This window comes from Lethenteron reissneri, chromosome 23 (assembly GCF_015708825.2).
Source record: "Lethenteron reissneri isolate LAM-NWPU_2019-01 chromosome 23, ASM1570882v1, whole genome shotgun sequence".
NCBI classification, from domain to species: Eukaryota; Metazoa; Chordata; class Hyperoartia; order Petromyzontiformes; family Petromyzontidae; genus Lethenteron; species Lethenteron reissneri.
Window position 1 is genome coordinate 21932097 of NC_083801.1, and position 18327 is coordinate 21950423.

General features: G+C 53.7%; 1 protein-coding gene across 1 annotated transcript in view; it reads left to right on the forward strand.

The window, feature by feature from the left end:
- The window catches only part of LOC133346199 (sickle tail protein homolog), a 190492-nt gene extending 173599 nt beyond the window's left edge, over positions 1-16893 (forward strand). Inside the window, 7 exon segments of the mRNA XM_061557694.1 lie at positions 521-637; positions 6652-6747; positions 8990-9082; positions 10825-12762; positions 14676-14774; positions 14776-14820; positions 16107-16893. Coding sequence (XP_061413678.1) covers positions 521-637; positions 6652-6747; positions 8990-9082; positions 10825-12762; positions 14676-14774; positions 14776-14820; positions 16107-16298 — 2580 coding nt within the window. The 3' untranslated portion in view covers positions 16299-16893.
- Positions 16894-18327: the final 1434 nt, after the last annotated feature.

Consider the following 18327-nt stretch of genomic DNA (forward strand, 5'->3'; position numbering starts at 1 on the left):
CTTCAATATAGACTATTCAATACAAGTGAAAATATCGGATAAAGTTGCGTTGCTCTTAGGGGCACACAATGTTGAAACTGGTAAAAATGATCAAGGGTTGTCCACGACTTGGAGGCTCAAAGAGCACTAAAAGGAGCTTACCTGGCCCTGGTGGCTGAGGAGCACCCTCCCAGGCAGAGCCGCTATCCGACCCGTGCGGCCTCATCACGGTCTACGACCGTGCTGCTTTCTGCACGCCTGGTGCATGGACCAGCCCAGCTCGATTCACAGAGTGTTTGGGAGTTTAACAAATATTCACACGATCCACAAACCCTCGCCTCCAAAGCGCTGGATCATAGCTGTACACCACCACCACCCCCACGCCCAGTGGGATGATCCCACCCATCACACTTGATCTCACCAATTCTGCTAACCAAACCATGACCTTGCTAATCCATATGCCCATGCATTCCCGCATCTACACTCCATGGCTCGCCCTCACCCACCCCCACCCGCGCCCACCACCCCCCCTGACCCACAGGCATTCCAGCGGAGCCCGGCTCCGGTGCGGCTAAGCGTGGACACGGTGGCGATGGCGGCCGAGGCGTGCGAGGTGTTCGACATTGGCGCCGAGAGGGAGGTGTTGACGGACAGCACGGTGAGGACGGGGTAGGGGGCACCACGCTGGCACCACGCTGGCACCAGGCTGGCACCACGCTGGCGCCATCCTGGCACCAGTGTTCGCACCGCAGGGCCCAGGGAGATGTAGGCCGGCACACCCATGCCTCTTGACGAGCGGAAGGCGAAGCCTGCCGTTAGGCCGCGAGGAGGGGACGACGGCCGTTGCTCGAGACTCAGCGATGTTTGTATTGTTTGTGAATAGGTTTTCCCATGATGTGTTGTATTGTTTGTTGTTGTAACTTTCTGACCCGCCCCTACTGAAAGGTCTTGACACCTTGCGGAAGGCCTTCATCCAGCAGTGGATAAACCGTGGCTGATCGTGATGTGTAGTATATAATTGACGACTCGTGTAGCCACTAGCGCAAGAACAACAATTCTCGAATCAAATTGTGATCCCAAATCGTGACTGTTTACAAAATAATGGAGAGGGGGGATGTATGATGTGGGGGGGGGGGGGCGCAGGGTGAATCGTTAAACTAAGGACACCCTCGTTTAGACGGCTACCTCATTAACTTCTTTGTGTAGCCACGTTACAGCCGCCATCGACAGTGATGCATCCTATGTGGCCCGTTGCAGGCGTCGCACTCACAGTTGGTGGCGATGGGGTGAGGCGGTGGTGGCCGTGACGTGGTTTCCGAGCAGAAATTAGAAGCCGGCTAAGAGGCACGAGGGACACTAGGCTCACGGCACAGCTCCATTTCTCGCCAAATATTTGCCGGGCGACCGGGTCCGACCGCGAGCTGGCAGAACGAGAGCCGAACTGGATGCAAAATTATCGTCCGGCAGGAAGCCCTAATGAGCGGTTCACGCGCACGCCAGGAGGACCCCTCCCCCCCGAGTGTGTTTGTGCGTCGTGGCCGCACAACCACACGTTGGAACTCGGTGGTGCTGAATGCACAGGTCAAGAGATTGGGCTGATGTTGGCCTGACGTTGAATCAAGATTAGCCGAATGTTGGGTCAACGTTGGGCCAACGTCGATCTAACAGTTCCAACCGAATGCCAAGTGTTGGCTGGAATTCATCTTCTTGGTTCTTTCGGTAAAGTCACGTGACTTTACCGAAAGAACCAAGAAGATGAATCCCTGCAATGCACGAAAGCTTTAAATCGAAATGTTGGCTGGAAATTGGCATGTTTCCTGGGTGGGAGACCCACAGTCCATCGCGATAGATATCACGAAGCACTGTTAAACGCAGACACAAGGCAACTTCGATTTAACAATGGCGTGCCAGTTCCTCTTGATTCTTCATTACATCCCAGCAGTGCTGTGACATATGAACACAGATGGCATGCATAGACACCAAGGTAAATGAAGAAAACGTTGATGCGTCGCTTGAATAAAACACGTTGGGACTGTGGAAAATCGTTTAATGCAGCGATAAATAACTGGAATGAATCGTCATCACCGCCCTCATCGGCCGTGGAAATGTGCATGTCCCAAAAAAATATATTATAATGAAATGCGATGAATGAAATCGTCTGTCTCGGGCGGCAGTTCCCGACCTGGGCACGCTCGGTCCCGGCAGCGCGATTCATCCCTCGCTAAATTGGGCGTATGTGGCAACCTCACGGCGGCCCCTGACACGGCACTAATTAGGCGATGTTTACCCGGGGCAGCCTTACACTTGCACCGTCCGCTCAGGGGGAGGAGGTGGAGTGTGGGGGGGGCGGCGGGGGGGAGGCCCCCTGCCCCCTCCCCCACCTCCACTCATTATTGCACGGTCACAAAGCGCCAAGTCAATTTAATGAAGCCAGGCCGAGCGGGTGCCGTTAATGGCAGTGTCAGGTTATTGCGGTGCAAACTCATTACGCTTGCGCCCGTCTCTCGTGCGGGCGCCCGCTGTCCGCGCAGTCACAACCCACTAACCCACCCCCCCTCGCCCCCCCACACCTCCACTTCTGGGGGGCACAATCTCCACTCTGCACTCTCCACGCCTCCTCCAGTTTTCTCATATCACGGCCATCCACTTAAATATTTATAGAGTATGTAATCATCCTTCCTTAAAAAATCCACTCCAAGCTGTTTTTTTTTCTTTCTTTTTTTCGAAGAAAGTGCAGCCCTTTTGCACGCTCCCCAGAGTCTACGAGATAACGCGCATGAGCCAACTAAGCATTGCCCTTCATTTAATGGGGCAAGCACCTATTGAGATTCAGTAGCTCCTGTACAACGGAGACCTGGGATATTGGTTTAATACAGGGAATTGTAATTGGTCTCGGCCGAACATCCCAATGCTGAAAGATTCCCTGCAGATGGCTCAGGTTTGTCGCTCTTCCCCCCCCCCCCCCCCCCACCCCCATGGCTGCAGAAAACCTGGCAGGACCCTCTTGAAAGCAGTCTTGAGACTCGGTGAGGCATTCCTGGGTAAAAAGGATGATTGGATTTTAGATGTGGGCCCTTAACACTGGCAGACAACTGAATATTCATGCAAATGATCATCATCACTATCTAAGTAATTAATGTTTTATTATGAAAGCTCTAACAACAAGCGTACAGCCATCTTCAAGTGGGTCAAATACAATTGTGGCTGATTGGATGAGTGGGTGAAGTGTCAAGTGGCGGCAGAGCTAGTCGTGTGTGCATTTCACACGCCTCTCGGTTGCGGACACGGCACAGAACAAACCACTCGGAAGATTGACAGCCACTTCACTCGGCCATGATTTACACTCAAGGAATAGAAAATGCTTTTACATCATTGCATTTGCCATTTTGCTGACCCCCAAGTGACTCTTGCAAATTACTCATCCCCGGGCTTGTGAATTCTTACCTGGTTAAAGAAAATTTAAATTCACAAAGTCACTCATCATCTCACTCAATAATTTACCATCTCACCAAACATCTCACTCACCATCTCGAACACCTACTCACTCATTCACTCACTCTTGCAAATTAGACTATCCTAGTCACTTGCGTTTTCATCTAGTGAAAAAAAATTAAGGAATCTATGGACCACGAGTCGTCTACTCCCCGTGTGATTACGCACAGCCACTCCCATCCTTCACTTTCCACGGACAGGCAACTCAAGGAGACACTTGAGCGCACTTGCGTCTGATTCCTCCCAGAGTCCCAGTTAATCACCTCCAGTTGATGAAACCAATTTGAAGGACAATTAATTTTAGTTAGAGAAAGTGGAGTTTCCGTGATTTTCCTAGTGACCCCAGTTATCACAGGAATTGGGCACGTCTTTACCAGAAACGCTTTCAAGCAAGAAACCTCCTCAGAAATGCTCCTGCTTATAAGGTCAAGGCTGCATTGCAAGGAGAATAAAAAAAACGAAATACGAATTCGCTGAATGTCAAATCAAACGTAAAATTGAGTGATTGCGCCACCTCCAACGGTTTGTTTTCTTGGCATGTTTGGCGGCGCATGCCCAAGCCGGTTCCTGATGGAGGGAATCCAGGACACTCCGCCGAGGGTGTCAATTTTGCCCAGACAATTCGGCCTCCAGCCCAGAATCCCCATTAAACACGGATCGTTGGGCCAACGCTCCAACCACGTGCCAACGTCGTTGCATGTTTCCTGGGACGGCAGCCAACTTGAGTTGACTAGCGAATATGGAAACGCGGTGCCTGGAGCGCAACTGGAATGTGGACTTGAGTTCTGAGGCTCATGTAAATTTCGACAGAGCAGGTCATCATCACCAGCTGCTAGAGACCGTCCGGCATGGCGTGGGATTTTTGTGGACTTGTGCTCCAGAGTGCGCGAAGAGGAGTAATGTAACGTAAGGTCATCATCACACCAGCTCATTTAAAATTACTAATTGAGTTAATAATGGCTTCTCGTCAGGGGACATCCTTTGCCAGTGTCACAATATAAGAATAGCTTTTCCCCTTTTTTCTGGCAACAAAACAGGTGTTTAGATGTTAAAACACCAAACGGAAACCTTTTGCAAGGAAGCATGTCTGCATTAACCACGTGCACTTGTGGTGGAAATACAAACACAAAACATGCTCTGACAGTATATGCATTGTCTTTGAAACTGATGGTGTGGACCAATCAGTTTCCGACAGTATATACATTAAATATTGACTTAAATCTTGACTTTAAGCTTTCGTGACTGCAGGAATTAATATTCTTTGGGTCTTTCGGTAATGTCACTTAGATAGAAAAATTATAACACAAAATTAAGTGAATACAATTTTTATAATAAAAATTATAATAAAAAAACACTAATATTGACTGTAGCCTGGTTCTTAAGCAGAGTGAGCGTACTGGCAATCTGTAATGTAGACTGTAGCCTGGTTATTAAGTTTGGTGAGTGTACTGGTGGTCTATAATGTAGACTGTAGCCTGGTTCTTAACCTCGGTAGGCATACTGGCAGACTTATTATTGGTTTTCATATTTTTTGGGTCTTTCGGTAAAGTCACGTAGATAGGTGGAAAGAAAATAACAAAACATAACAAGTCAAGATGATTATTGGTTCTTTCAGTAATAAAATAAAAACCAAAACCATGACGTTTCGATCGCAGCACAAGTGGGTTTTTTTTTCTGATGACGACCGCTTGTGTTGCGATCAAAACATTGTGGTTTTTGTTTTGATTTTGTATTACTGAAAGAACCAATAATACGTCTACATTATAGACTGCCAGTACGCTCACTCAGGTTAAGAACCAGGCTACAGTCTACATTATAGACTGCCAGTATGCTCACTAAACTTAATAACCAGGCTACAGTCTACATTATAGACTGCCAGTACGCTCACTAAACTTAATAACCAGGCTACAGTCTACATTATAGACTGCCAGTACACTCACTAAACTTAATAACCAGGCAACAGTCGACATTATGGATTGCCAGTACACTCACTAAACTTAATAACCAGGCTACAGTCTACATTATAGACTGCCAATACTCTCACTAAACTTAATAACCAGGCTACAGTCTACAGTATAGACTGCCAGTACACTTACTCCGATTAAGAACCAGGCTACAGTCTACATTATAGACTGCCAGTACACTAACTAAACTTAATAACCAGGCTACAGTCTACATTATAGACTGCCAATACACTCACTCCGATTAAGAACCAGGCTACAGTCGACATTAGTGATTTTTGTTTTTCATTATTTTGATTATTTTTATTCACTTTATTTTATTATTATTTTTCTATCTACGTGACTGAACTGAAAGAAACAAAGAATAATATGTTTGCTTACACAAAAAAAACACTTCTAAATTCGTTTTCAATTACTGCAGTTACCATTGCTTCGGCATAACTTTAATAAGCTTCAGTCCTCTATTACCCGTATGGCATTTGTTGGCGAATCTCTTAACGGCTTCGTGTCCGCGTGAACGACCTCGGCTCCTATTATTGAGTACCTAGCTGCGTCGTCTTCCCTCCCGCTCTTGCAGGACCCCGCTCGCTCCCCGCGATTGCTGCCCGCCTCCCTCCCTACCGGCACTTAGTGCGTCGATTGTGCGCACCCCTGCTTTTGCCGCTGCTCTGGCGTTTCGACCCGCCGCCGCGATCTCCTACAATGCCCCACATTCATATTCCACGGGAGAATGCGACGCGTCGTAAAATCGCGCGCACGTACACATACAAAGATCCCCCATAAAGCCTTGCACAGACTGTCGGGGCAAGGTTCTATTAGCGAGCTCCTACTCGGGCTGGCACGGTCCACATGGTGGGTGGTATGGCCAGGACCACTCCCGCCCGCCCACCTTTGTCTTCCCATTGCTGAAATTGACACACTCTCTTACAGGTACTCATTTTAAGGCTGAGTCAACCTTGTGGGAGGCCCAGGACCGATCCACACAGCGCCATAACACGCACACGTGTGTACACACACACAGAGATACACTCGAGCAAGGGGACTGTAACCGTATCTCTGCCTATTTCTGGTTTATGCCGATGTTGTGCAAAATTCCTGTACCTATGCAAAGCCATCTTTGCTCTCCTTTACACTGTGCTGTCTTTCTCTGCGGATGCGCGTGTTTGCCCGTGCGTGTCTGTCTGTATGCGTGTGTTTATCTGTGCGCGCGTGTGCACAGTCCTACCTCCAGCAATCCTACTACGTCCCTTACTTTTACTGTACGCTCACTGAGCCCTGGGACCGGGCCGCAGCCCACCTCTTTATAGACGAGGAGGCAAGTTGGCTCCGTTTCGCAGATGGACAAAACCCTCACCTCTGTCCCATGCCCCATCGCTCCGTGCGCTGCCACCCCCCCCCCCCCTTCTCGCCTTCATCGTCGGTTTTTTGACGTTTGTCGTATCGGTCGTGCGTGCGTGCGACGCCATGCCATTCGTGCGGCGTCACGCTGTCCGTACATTGCCGCTGCCATCGCTGCATCCGCATGGAAATCTCCATTCCGCCATGATGCAAACCCACAATGCCGCATCTGGTGACTCAAGGGGCGACACTTCAACCAGCTCTCTTAGGGCACGTGTGTGTACAGAATATAATAATAATAGCGTACTAATAGTTACACTAAATATTCACTTTACAAAGTCTCACTGAGCCTCAAGAACGTTTTTCATGAGGTGCCTGCTACATTGGGATGTTTGGCTTCAATTTGGGAGAACGCGGATAAATTCCACATCCTCGGGGTGAACATTCAACGCTGCCATCTCGTGGGCATCTTGAAGATGCTCGGCCCACAACACCTCGCAAGCTCCTGTAGTCACCCCTCCAAGAACAAGCCAGGCCAAAGCCTGCTTAGCTACTAAAATGATTTGGTCATACACGTGCGTGCGTGTGTATGTATGGGAGTGTAGTGTCTTTCTGCAGCAGCACACTCTCTGGGAGGCACATTACTTGGTTCACTGATGATGTCATCATTTAGCGTAAATATTAAACCAGCATTCTTTAGGCCGACCCTAACCCTACGAGTGAAACTAATTAATCAACTTCTGGCCTGTAATTTTTGGGGCCGAAATTTATGTTTTCGGATTATGCCACAATAAGCATTGACGAGACAATATTTATACCACATTTCAGCATCCTTGCCTCTATATCATTGATACTTGTCTAAGTATATACCTGTGAAGAAACCGTTTTATTTAATCATACGAACAAAATCATTGAGTCGATCGAATTAGAGAGGCCTTCCAGATCAACCCCTCCCAGTGGCTTTTGTTTAATCTTCGCGACCATGGGCCGGCTTCGACTCCATTGAGCTTTCAGCGAGACGCGGCCCATCGACGAGACGCCGATCGGAGATCGATCGCCCTCTCGGTGGTGGCAGCGGCGCGGGGGGGGGGGCAGCACCACCCGGGAGCGCCGTCGGCCGCACGCCGAGAGGGCTCCGTCAGAGGCCCGCGACGCGATCACAGCACCCCCCAGAGATGCCGTCGTCGCGAGGAGACGCAGAGGGTCCCCCCGGGGTGTCGCCGCCGCCGCGCCCATCGCATGCTCCACCCCCCGCCTGTGCCAGCAGCAGCAGCAGCCTCCCCCGTCGTCGTTGCATCCAACAAAAGCTGCCCCCCACCCCACCACCACACCACCCCCGCGACTCCCTGCCTGCATGAAACCGTCCGCCGCCACCATCGCCAGATCGCCAGTTGTCTTGTCCGCTCACTGCATTTGCTCGGTCACCCATCTGTCCTTTCCGTGGTACCAAGGACGCACGCACGCACACACGCACGCACACAAACACACGCACAGCCGATGTGACACTCACTGCGACCCACGGGCATGGAAATGTCAGGGCGCCGATTCATGATGAGAGGCTTAACTTTTTATTTATCTTTGCGTTTCTCTGCCCCATGCTGTCTCTCTCTCTCTCTATACACATATTTGCTATTTAGTTACTTATAACTAGTTACCATATCTCTGCTATGAATTCTAACTATATAATTTTGCCTTCCCGCCCCCCCCCCCCCCCCCATAATTTATTAAGTCAAGGCACCCCTTCGTTTTTAAAAATAATTAATTTGTTTCTGTTCTTGCCTCGATGAGCAAAACCATCTCCCTACCCAGGAGGCCAACTTGTTTGAACGCGCGTTTTATAATTTCATTCCTCGTTTTGCTTCTCTTTTTTTTCTCACTTCCCGCCGACCCAACAACAACGGCAAGTAGCCACGCACACACAGCCACACACACACACAGCCACACACACACACGCAGCCACAAGCAGCCACGCACACACACACACAGCCACACACACACAGCCACACACACACACAGCCACACACACACACAGCCACACACACGCAGCCACACACACACAGCCACATACACACACAGCCACGCACAAGCAAGTCCCCCCGTTAGTTTTGTCCACGGCGTTTTTCGTAGCGATGCCCTTGCTGGTTTTTGTTGGGGGGGTGTCTGGGGGGGGGAGCTGCACTGTGGTGTTGACGTCTCTGCCGGGGTTTATGCGACTTCAGGGCGCCGACGCTTGCCGGGGGATCGGCGGCGGCCCAGGGCTGCCGTGCAGCGAGGATCTCAGAGTCATTTCTCCCACAGGGGAAGAGATGATGGTGGGCGCACGCACGCACACACGCACGCACGGACACTCGTGCACGTACACAGGCACGCATGGATGCATGCACGGACGTACGAGCACACGCACGTTCGCATGCACGCACAGACACTCGTGGACGTACGCATGCATGGACACGCACGGATGCGCACGTACATACATGCACGCATGCGCACACACATACGCATGCTCAGACGCGCATAAACAAACGTGTGCATGCACACGCATGTACGCAGACATGTACGTACATACACATGCACGGACACGTGTACACAAACGCACAAGCATGTGAACACCCGCACGCCCTGTCCACTCACTCTCTCGCTCCCCTGCCAATTCGCTTTGTAAAACCCAGAGAAAGCCAATGCACTCGAGGTGAATAATGCGAGCTCCGCTCGTCGGAGTGATCCGCCAACGCTCGACTCCAAAGAGCTCGATCGCGCGTAGGCGTTCGCCGCTTGTCAGTTTAGTCTCGGCTATTCATCGGAGACCTTGGCTTCACAGGCACTTTGACGTCAACTTCACCGCAGGTGTGGCTGTGCAGCATTGAGCACTTCTCAACCTCCCTGCAAAGACACAGATCCCCCGTGTAGCCTTTAACAGACTGTTGGGGCAAGTGCTGTTAGCGAGCGGCGCCAATGAAGGCTGGCACGTCACACGAGGGAGTGGGTGCCCAGCACCACGCACGGCAGCCTTTGTCTCCCCCAGTGGTGATGTTTATACATCACGCTAGGTAGTTATTTAATTCTGAGTCGACCTAGGGGAGGGCCAGGACCAATTCAGATAACCATCATCGGTGTTGGCCGTGAACGGGAATTGGACTCAAGTCATGGGGTTTGTAGTGCAGTGCGCTAACCGCTGTCCCACCGCTCCGCTAACCTCTCTGCATGCGCGCACACACGCACAATACATTTCGTGCATTTCATCTGCTTACTCAGGAAAGCCTCACTGGGTCTCTGGTCACTTTTTGTAGGAAGGCCCTGCTAAGTTTTTGCAACGGGGAGCGACGATGCCGTGTGTCTTACCACCGGAGTAATTTGCTGGTAATTTGGACCCACGGGTGGCTTCCCTTGCCTGCCGCTTGTTTGCACGCACGCACCGCGCTCTGCTGCCCCGTTCGTTCACACACGCACACACACAGAGGGTCGCGCGCTCGCTCCCTCTCGCAGGCGATGACATCGCACACGCGCGCACCCGACGGAGTAAATGCACGGGCGTTATTAATTTTTAACGGTAATGTAGCCGTGGTGAATGTGCCGTCACGGAATGTATTGGCGGGATGATATTGCTCATCAGAATGATGGATCTGGGAGCCTCCGCTGGTGCAGGTTACTGCTGCGGCACGCCCGCCCGCCCGACGGTGCCTTTCTCTCGAGCAGTCGGTTATAAAGTGCCGTTATTCAGAGCATTAATTCGAGTTAACGCACCCATTCAATTCGCCCTTAACAAAACCGCACTGGTGGGGGTTTTCTCTTTTTTCTTTCTTTCGACGAGGGCATGAATAATTGCAATTATAACAAACATCAGTAACGTTTCAATTTCATGGGGGGGAAAAAAACTATTATTACTCTCTTGGCTTATTAGTAACGTCTGGTGAAATATAATATGAAATGCGTGACTCCTAACGTCTTTTTTTCTAATACATTATTTAAGCGTTAACATTTTTATTAATGTGCATTCATTTTAGTTTCCTTTTAACTTCAACTCTTTCTCTTCTTCTCTCTCTCTCTCCTGTCGCAGGTTCACTCTTGCAAATTCACTTTCCCGCAAGCGCCCGGCGAGAGCCAGGATGATGCGTGCACCATCGTGTATTACGAGCGCTCACCCGAGCTGCCCGGCTCTGCGGAGGTCACAGGGTCGGGCCCGCACGAGCGGCCCGCCCGTCCGCCGAGTGGCTCCGAACAGCCCGAAGAGGGCCGCAAGCGCAGGGCGCATCCCTCGGAAGGCCTGGCCGCCGCCAAACGAAGCGTCACCTTCTCCCCACAAATCCAAACGCAGATGGACGAGCCGGCGGGAAGGCCGCCGGCGGAGCCTCGCGCCACGGCCGAGGACGCGTCGGCGGTCCCGCTGGCCAGCGGAGGGGGGACGTCCGCCGGGAACGGCGCGGCACGGGAGGGCGCCGGCGCCATCGTGGCGGCTTCGGAACCGGGCTTCCCGCAAGGCCCGGTTGGCGCGAGCCTTCCCGCCGGGGCCACCAGGGAGACGTTCACGCAATCGTCGGCCCGTGACGGCCAGCAGAGCACGGTGACGGTGTACCAGCAGAGCGGCGTGCTGGACCGCGGGGCGCAGGCGCCGAAGACCATAACGATCCGCTACATCGAGGAGATCACCTCGGAGACGGTGCCTCCCGGCGGTGGCAGCGGTGGAGAAGAGGAGGGAGCGGACGGCGTCGTCAAGGAGAAGCTGGCGTTCCTCATCCGCGAGAGCCACGTGCAGGCCATGTCGCACGAGCAGGCCGCCCAGATTGTGAGCGGTGCCGGCGACGAGATCACCTCGCTCATGGTGACCAACAAGGCGGGGCCGGGCACCGGCGCGGGCCACGGCAGGGGGGGGCGCGACGGCGCGGACGCGGCGACGGGAGGGGGGGGCGGCGGCGCGGCGGCCCCCGGCTACGCGCACGGCGAGGCCCAGACCTCCGAGACCTCCCAGACGACGTACCACAGCAAGAAGCAGCCCATCATCGTCATATTCGACGAGCCCATGGACATCCGCGCCGCCTACAAGCGCCTGTCCACCATCTTCGAGGAGTCGGACCTGGACCGAATGGAGCAGGACTGGCAGAACCAGGGCGACTCCTCGCCCGGCCAGCGCAACTCCACCGCCGAGCGGGAGGCGGAGTTCTCCGACGTGGAGATCAGCCAGATGCCCGAGTCGGCGCAGGAGCACGCGGGCGGCGCCGCGCCCTGGGACGACGCGGAGGCGGCGCGGCGAGGGGGGGCGCGGGGGGGGTGGGGGGCGGGCGCCACGGCGCCGACCAAGGGTAAGCACGGCGCCGGCGACAAGGACGGCAAGACGACGTCCTCCTCCAAGTTCCGCATCCGCTTCCCCCGCAAGCAGCTGGCGGCGCTCACCTCGGCGCTGCGCTCGGGAACGCGCTCGGGGAAGAAGACCCTGGAGCTGGTGCCGGACGGGGACGAGCGGCCGGATCGCGAGCACGCCGCCCAGGGCAGGGAGGCGCCGGGGCCCGAGGGCGGCTCCTCTCGGGCGGCTCTGGTGGGTTCCGAGCAGAGGGGTTCGCAGGTGGTAGCCAAAGCGGCGGCGGCGGCGGTTCCACCGCGGGGCCCTCAGGTCGGGGTTGCGGGTGATGATGATGATGGCGGCGGCGGTGGCGACGGTGGCGACGGGGGTGGTGGCGGAGGCGGCAAGGGTGAAGAAGAAGAAGAAGGTATGAGCATTGAGCGCACGGAGGAGATCCGGCAAAACACCTACCGCAGCCTGGACAGCTTGGAAGAGACGATCCGAGAGCTGGAGACCACGATTAAGGAGATCTCCGTGCCCAAGACGCCACCGCCCGTCGATGATAAAGCGGCGGCGGTGGCGGCTGCGGCTTCACCACAGCAGATCACGGAGGAGCGGCCGCGAGAAGAGAAATTGAAAACCAGCGTAAAAAAACCATCTGTAAAATCCAAACCACCCCTGCTACCAAAGCCATCCCTGTCTGCCGATCAGTTGCTACAGGTTCCCTTGTGTTTTTCTCAAATCAGCCCGCACAAACATTCCTTCTTCCCTCCCTGGACCCGCTTCTGTGATGAGTTCTCTGGGTGCTCTCCGCTTCGATCTCTCGGGGGAGTGACTGGGCCTCTGCGCTGTCGGAGCGGTTCGAGGCGGTCCGCCCGGCGAGATGCTGACGCGGCCAACTGTGACCTCACCTGCGACACCGCTCGCACCCAGCTTGCCTTGATATTACTAAACTATCACTCCTTCTGCTAGCATTATTATTATTATTTACTCTGTGCATTTAACCCGAACTGCCCGCGTCTTTCCATCCCCACCGGTGCAGGAGGATGGAAATCGCAGTTTTAATCGCTGGCATGTACGCTCGTGTACGCACCAGTGCACTGATGTACATGCAGCCTGCTCGTAGACTCGATGTGCATCGTTTGGAATCTGCTGTGACATGCTCAGTACCTTTATTTATTTCCTTGCATTTGTTTAATTTATTTTTTACAATTATCGAACCTCGCGACATGCATAATTGCACAGGCGCGTGCGTGTTTAGACGGGCGGCTGGCGCCGCTGGTCGCTGTGGGTCTGGGCACCGCTCCCCTCTTTTCTTCTCTTTTTTTTCCGTTTGGGGTGGATTTTGTGCTTTGGTGCTCGGTTGGTCTCCGCGCGTTTCGATAACCGCTCTGTAACCCCGGGCATTGCGAACCCTTCACCGACGCATTGCCGCTGAATTGCCTCGTCAGATGAGCAAGCGACCAAGCCTCGCGAGCAAACCTGCCCCGTCACGCTGCCCGATGCCGAGCCAGGCTCGGAGCGGAACATTTGAGGCCGTCCCTTTGAGGTTTTCGCTGCGCGAGGCCGTGGGGCTGATGACGCCGGCAAAAAAATAATTGACCCGCTCGTGCCGAGGGTTTCGCAATGCCCGCTCTGATAACTCTGTCTCCCTTCACGCACAGCCGCTCGCCTGCATATCCCTGCACCAGCATGCGCGTGCGCGCGTGCGCGCGTGCGCTCGCTCTCACAGCCTGCATGCGTCCCGGTCCCCCCGTGTGCACCTCCCGTGGGTGAAGTTAGACTCGGGGTACACGGCACGTCCGCTTGGCGCTCGCTGCGACGCACGCGAACGGGGGGGGGGGGGGGGGGGTTCTGCGATGTTGCTCATTCGCTCGTTCCTGTGCTCGCACGCATGCACGCGGGGTCGCGTGGGAGGGGGGGGGGGGGCCTGGGCACGCAGCGCGCTGCTCGTTTTCTCATGCCCGCATCTGGAAGTTGCGCGCTTTTCACCGGCAGTGACCACAAGGGCAGCGCGGTGTGATTTAGGAGCGCCGGAATGGATGTGAAGCTGCGGCTCGTGTGGCCGGTAACAGCCGAGTTGAGTAGCCGGGAGAGGCGGGATGGGGGGTGGGGTCTGTGAAGCATGGTGGCTCCTACCCCTCTGTCCGAAGGAGACAGTGGGGCAGCTGCCAACACCCCATGCAATCCCACACCGACGGGAGGAGACAGTTAGGTGTCAGTAGCGCGTGGCACCCGTGTTTGGTTGCGTGGAGAATGGAACTTCGTTTTCTCTGCAAGTCCATGGGCTTCTGATTTACAGTAGCCAGTGAGCAGCCAGGTAACCCGCGTGTGGCTGCGATTGGGGCGGACATAACGACAGCGACTGTGCCGTGTACCCCGTGCGCTAGCAGGGACGATGCCCTCACTGCTTGCCCCCCCCCCCCCCCCCCCCCCGCGTGTGATCCTAATTTATTAACACAACACAAAATGATTTTGTCACAGTTACTAACCGCTTCTGGGATGGCCCAACGCTGCCAGTCGCCCCCCAAGCGCTAACGCCATGCCCCCCTCCCCCCCACCGTGCCTTCTCCATCTTCATCCCCTCCCCGTTTCCGTCTCCCCGAAACCCCCCGACCCCTCCCCGTGCGCAGGGCCCCCCCGGCACGTCGCCGAATGCTGTGACCCCGGTGACCCCGGTGACCCCCACCGGTGGCGGGGGAGGCCACCCCTCGGCGCACGCTCCCAGGGACCCCTGGCGTGCCGCGGCAGGCGGGGCCGGCGGACGGCGCTCAGCAGGTAACCGCGATGGGCCGGGCTCGTCGCCGTCCGCTTGGTGGCACCGGGGGGTGGGGGGTTTGCGAGGCTGGGGCAGGTGGCATGCCGTGTGCGGCGTGCCGAGCGAGCGCTCCAGCTGGAGCGTTGTCAATGTGATGCGGAGGAATTTCCCATTCGTGTTTAATGCGATTTGCCAACGAGAACCCTGCTGCTGCAGTGTGTTCCATCTATATGGCCCCCTCCAGGTGTAACGATTCTGCCCCCCCCTCTCCAACAGCGGATTAATGCATTCCCGACCCTGATGCCTGCTGCTGTATATTTGGAGTTTGCGTGCTCTCCCCGTGATCGCGTGGATTTTTTCTGCGGGTCCCTCCACATTTATAATTAGCAACACGCGTTTATAGTATTTGGCTGCTATAAATTTCCACTTGAAAAGCCACTTCGTTGGGCTATCATTTGTGACCAGGTCACTTCTGAATCAAAGCTACATAGCTCAGTGGGCCTTACCTGGCCAAATAAAATGGTTTATATTCAAATAGTTTTAGTTTAGAGTATCGCTAAGTGTCTGCAGGGGTCATGCCAACCCATTCCGTGCAACGGGCACAAATAAAACATAAGAATCCCCAATTGTTGCCAGAGCAGTTTTAAGCGATGCATCATTATACCTTCCGACAGTTTACCAAACAATTAAAGACAATCTTGGAGATTCATCACCTTGGTCGATTACCTTTCTATATAGATGTGGGTGATGGCTTTTGCAAAGGAGTCCTGAGTTTATGTACATGGCGTTTAATTACCTGGAGGCAAAATTTACGGTGACAAAAACGAAGCCTTCGCGAGCAGTCGGGACGGTGCAAACGTAGCACAACGCAAAGGATTGTAATCTAAAAAGTAACCCCGCTGAAGTGCAGCACGGCCAACATTTATCGCTGCGTGTGCCGCGGCAGCGGCGGTGGAGAGGGAAATTATGTGAGTTTCATAGCAGTGTTGTGGCGTTCCCATGGAGACATGGACTGTATCGGTGGATAAGAGAAGCGGAGTTTGAGAAATTCTCGGCTAGACAATAGATACTTGGCTGCAGCCGGAAACAAACCACCTTTAATCTCTCTGCACAGAGCTCCCTGCACGACCCAAGGGAGTGTCTGGGCGGTCGACTCGTGCGTCACTGATTCTCTTCCTTCTCTCTCTCTCCCACGAATCCCTCCTTGCCACCACCACCACCTGCGTCACCACCTACCAACTGCCACCATCCACTGCCACATCCGTCCACCACCACCACCCACCACCACCACCCAACCCCTTACCAGCAGAATGGAAAATCTCCGGCCGACGCGGGAGACCCCAACGCTCCGTTGCAGGGACACAAGGCCATCCGCGTGTTCCACTCCTTCCGCCACACCGGTCGCACCACCAGCAGCAGTAGCAGCAGCAGCAGCAGCGGTAGCGGCGGTGGCAGCGGCGGTAGCGGCGGGGTGGGATCCCAGGGCCAGCATAAATGAGGGCGGCGCAGCGCCGCGGTAGCGACTCGCTGCTCGGCCACCGCCGCGTGCGTCTCGTTTGTCGGTTGTGAATCATGCCGATCGTGTAGTGGTCCTGTACGCGATGAACTCTACAAGCTGTTTGCCTCTAGATGCCGGGTTGGGTGATGTAAAGGTTATGAGTTTGTCTGGGTTTCCGTGCACACAGACGGTCCGTTATGATTTTGTGATTACCACGAGAGGTGGACGTTGGGATTTGGTGATTAGTTAACAGTGACTTAATGAACACGCTGGGCTTTGTGTGCGAGCCGCGACCCACGCTCGCGTGTACGCGACCGGTAGTCCCTGCACACCGGGCACGCGGGGGGGGGGGGGGGGGGGGACCCGGCACACGTGGTGACCAGTGTTCAAGCCGGTTTAGGACATCCCTCCTTGGATCGCGCTGCGCCCAGTTTTTCAGGATCGGTGTTTTTGGCGCCGCTCAGTCCGTGTGGCCTTGACATTCACATTGCCAACATCACTGCGTGCGTCGCGTGCGCAATCGTTTTGCCAAAATTTACACTTTTTTTCTGGCCGAAAGCTCGCTTGACCCTATCTGGGCGGGTGTCAAATTGTGGGGGGGGAGATGTGGGGGGGGGGAGATGGGGGGGGGGAGATGGGGGGGGGTAGGAGATGGGGGGGGGGTGGGCGATGGGGGGGGACATCCTTCTGATTCGTCAGCCAGAGGTGCAGAGGTTATTATGTGCCCGAGGGTGTGCGGCAATTGTCAGACGCGTTACAACTGAATCATTGCACGAACATTGATATCAAGGTCTATTGCTGCCCGGGCCTATTTCGACAAGTCAAAAGCTTCGAATTGGCTGTTACGGTTACAGGGTTACAGTGACCCAGACCGGAAAACTGAATTATTGAAATTTATTCCGATGGTATATGACAAAAACAACAAACAATTTCTGCTAAATTATTCACCAAATGGATTCGAAATGTTTATCGTTTGCAGTTGTTTGAAAACGCTCTTTGAATATTAACAAGCTTTTGCATTTTCCTAAGTCCGAGTAAGCCCGTGAAAGGAATCCTGACATCGACGGTTTGCAGCGTTGTACGTAGAGGCTATGCTTTGTTACGCGTAGTTGGTTAGCGAACTGGCGTGCACACTCATTGGACGGAATGTTCATGAAAATCCCTGCCTCTGAATTGTTTTCTAAATCTCCACCGTTTATCCCCTCGTTCTTTGTTCGACCTGTAACGCCACACACAAATGAAATGCACATTATTTTATTTTATTGTAAAAATATATATTATAGAGTTTAATGAGAGTAGATTCACCTAGGGGTGTAACGTTGCGTCATTCGCAGGTAAAAAAAAAAACTATATTTGCGCCCGCGATACGCGCTTCGCACCTGCGAGCATTGATGTGTTCTTTTTTGTATCGTTCGTGGTGCTTGGCAGTGGCTTCGTGTGATCCGTCAACCACTAGAGGCGCTACAATGCATCACAATGGTCTTCGTACGACGAGGGGAGCGTGAATTGTTACCGGCGGTGACCTCAAAAGAAGCGCATCTTTAATTCACGTAAATTATCAACATCGATTCGCAGTCTCAGAACAATCCCCACTGTTCTTCAATGAACACACGCGCTAATGTTACGGGTTCTTGTCACCTCTGCAGGCGTTGGAGGGCGCTGCATTCGCTATGATGTTTAAACGACAAAAACAACAACTCCTGCATTGCCACGATCCTGATTTGTTGCACTCCAAGTAAAACTGAAATTGTGCATCGTGTTTTTGTGCAAATTGGGCCTGAAAGAGGATTCATTTATACGTTTAAAAAAAAATCCGATTCCTAAAAACATAGTGTGCCCCAATTCCAATTCAATTCCAATTCACTTGGCGGAATAGCCGACAATCTAACACGATGTGAATGTTTTAGAGAGAGCGATTAGGGAGGTTGAGCATCGTGTAGTGTGAATAGATGGCGCTGCGTAGGCGGGTGTTAGACATTGAAACTGAACATGGGATGTTGAGCAAACTTTGCACGATTTACTGGCATCA